This window comes from Danaus plexippus, unplaced genomic scaffold (genome assembly GCF_018135715.1).
Source record: "Danaus plexippus unplaced genomic scaffold, MEX_DaPlex mxdp_38, whole genome shotgun sequence".
Taxonomy (NCBI): domain Eukaryota; kingdom Metazoa; phylum Arthropoda; class Insecta; order Lepidoptera; family Nymphalidae; genus Danaus; species Danaus plexippus.
The window spans coordinates 225239-228020 of NW_026869859.1; the positions used below are offsets into that span (position 1 = coordinate 225239).

Here is a 2782-nt window from a genome sequence, read left to right on the forward strand (position 1 = left end):
AAGAAGAAAGGAAGGTGAAGCTTCGTTCCCGACCACCGCGGCAGTCACGCTCACCTTAGCAGCGGACGCCGCGGAGAAAGGGGTGACATATGTCGGCTTGCTGACGCAGGCTAAGGCGGCGATCGACTTGGGGGAACTCGGCATCCCCAGGCTCGGTTTCCGCTTAGCCGAAACTGGTGCGCGCGTCCTCACCATCGACGGTGAGGGAGCGCAGGAAAAGGCGGACGCCTTTGCTGAGCGGCTGAGGTCCGTCCTGCCCTCAGACGTCGTGAAAGTCGCCCGTCCGGTTCGGAGTGCGGAGATCCGCATCGCCGGGCTGGACGAGTCCGTAGCGACCGCCGACGTCATCCAAGCGGTCGCAAAGGAAGGAGGGTGCTCGGTTGGGACATTCGGGCGGGTAAACTGGTGGTCGGGCCACGGGCGACGCGTCCGTATGGATGCGCGTCCCGGTCGCAGCCGCCAAGAAGCTCAGCAGCTCCGGCGGCTGATGGTCGGCTGGGTGTCGGCGAGGGTGGTGCTGCTGGCAGCGAGGCCTAAGCGCTGCTTCCGCTGCCTTGACACCGGCCACGTGGCGGTGAAGTGCCAGCACCCGGAGGACCGTAGCCGGAGATGTTTCCGGTGCGGGACTTCGGGTCACAAGGCGGCCGAGTGCGAGGCAGCGCCAAACTGCCTCTTGTGCGAGGCTGCTGGCAAAGCAGAGAGGGCACACGTGCTGGGGGCAAGCGGCTGCGTCGCAAGGCCGTCTCTCCCCGGCACGAAAGCAACAAAGACGCGAAGGGCACCAAGGAAGGCCCGGCCTAAAAAGCCCAAGGCCAATGGCGGAGGAGGAGCGGTTCTCGCCCCGCCTGCCATGGAATTGGACGCCTAGCCCGTGGGCGGCGATCGGGGGATCGCCGCTCACATCAAGAGGGCCCGAGAAGCAAGCTCCCCAATGTCCGGGGAGCTCTCGGAGAGGCAAGCGGCGGCACGTCACCAAGCCGCCGCACTGGGCAGAGCCAAGCCCGGACGAAGCCGGGAGAGGCAAGCGCTGCGGGGTCGTGGTAGTTAAACAGTTCCCACGTCCTCCGCGATAGCGCAGACAGAGGACATCGGGGGTTTTAGTGGGTAAGAATCCCACATGCCCCGGTCGCGTCCCCCACGCGGCCGGAAGTCTTACGAAGATTTCCCCCCGTCAACAAAAAAAAAAAAAGGTTGCCCACCCCTGGCGGCGGAGAATCGATTCGTCGCCAGTTGAGGGATCGAAGTCGAAGAGGAAGAGCTCAAAGCCCCAAAAGGCAACAGCTCGCCCGACCTACGCAGATGTGGCGGCGGACATACCGAGCTCCGCTGCCGTCACAACGACACCGCCTGCGCTAGCCGACAAGAGGCGAAAATCGAAGCGGCCATCTATGGCCGCTCAAGAGGCGGCGCAGAGGAAAGAAGGGGCTACTGAAAGTGCCTCTTTCGCCGAGGGCCTTCACACTACAGTTGGGCCACAAAAGGCGGCGGACAAGAAGAAGGAGGGGATGGCTACTCCAGCTAAAGCCACCCCGAAGAAGAAGAAGAAAAAGAGGAAGAGGAAGGTGAAGCTCCGTTCACCGACCACCGCGGCAGTCACGCTCACCTTAGCAGCGGACGCCGCGGAGAAGGGGGTGACATACGTCGGCTTGCTGACGCAGGCTAAGGCGGCAATCGACCTGGGGGAACTCGGCATCCCCAGGCTCGGTTTCCGATTAGCCGAAACTGGTGCGCGCGTCCTCACCATCGACGGTGAGGGAGCGCAGGAAAAGGCGGACGCCTTCGCTGAGCGGCTGAGGTCCGTCCTGCCCTCAGACGTAGTGAAAGTCGCCCGCCCGGTTCGGAGTGCGGAGATCCGCATCGCCGGGCTGGACGAATCCGTAGCGACCGCCGACGTCATCCAAGCGGTCGCAAAGGAAGGAGGTGCTCGGTCGGGGACATTCGGGCGGGTAAACTGGTGGTCGGGCCACGGGGCGATGCGTCCCTATGGATGCGCGTCCCGGTCGCAGCCGCCAAGAAGCTCACCAGCTCCGGGCGGCTGATGGTCGGCTGGGTGTCGGCGAGGGTGGTGCTGCTGGCCGCGAGGCCTAGGCGCTGCTTCCGCTGTTTTGACACCGGCCACGTGGCGGCGAAGTGCCAGCACCCGGAGGACCGTAGCCGGAGATGTTTCCGGTGCGGGACTTCGGGTCACAAGGCGGCTGAGTGCGAGGCAGCGCCAAACTGCTTCGTGTGCGAGGCTGCCGGCAAAACAGAGAGGGCACACGTGCTGGGGGCAAGCGGCTGCGTTGCAAGGCCGTCTCTCCCCGGCACGACAGCCGAATCGAGAAGGGCGCCAAGGAAGGCCCGGACTAAAAAGCCCAAGGCCAATGGCGGAGGAGGGGCGGTTCCCGCCCCGCCTGCCATGGAATTGGACGCCTAGCCCGTGGGTGGCGATCGGGGGATCGCCGCTCACATCAAGAGGGCCCGAGAAGCAAGCTCCCCAATGTCCGGGGAGCTCTCGGAGTGGCAAGCGGCGGCATGTCACCAAGCCGCCGCACTGGGCAGAGCCAAGCCCGGACGAAGCCGGGAGAGGCAAGCGCTGCGGGGTCGTGGTAGTTAAACAGTTCCCACGTCCCCCGCGATAGCGCAGGAAGAGGACATCGGGGGGTTTTAGTGGGTAAGAATCCCCCATGCCCCGGTCGCGTCCCCCACGCGGCCGGAAGTCTTACGAAGATTTCCCCCCGTCAACAAAAAAAAAAAAAAAAAAAGGTTAGGTTAGGTTCGGCGTATAGGGGCATAGGACAAA

At 64.2% G+C, this 2782-nt stretch overlaps 1 protein-coding gene across 1 annotated transcript; it reads left to right on the forward strand.

Annotated features, from left to right (window-relative positions):
* The first annotated feature begins 2038 nt into the window (after positions 1-2038).
* On the forward strand, positions 2039-2416 carry LOC133320593 (DNA-binding protein HEXBP-like). The gene has a single exon (XM_061529243.1). It carries the CDS (start codon positions 2039-2041, stop codon positions 2414-2416), a length of 378 nt encoding a protein of 125 aa, XP_061385227.1.
* The last annotated feature ends 366 nt before the right edge of the window (positions 2417-2782 follow it).

What these genes read in the sequence shown, in the direction of transcription:
- LOC133320593 (XM_061529243.1), top strand. Translation starts at nt 2,039, where the DNA reads ATGGTCGGCTGGGTGTCGGCGAGGGTGGTGCTGCTGGCCGCGAGGCCT.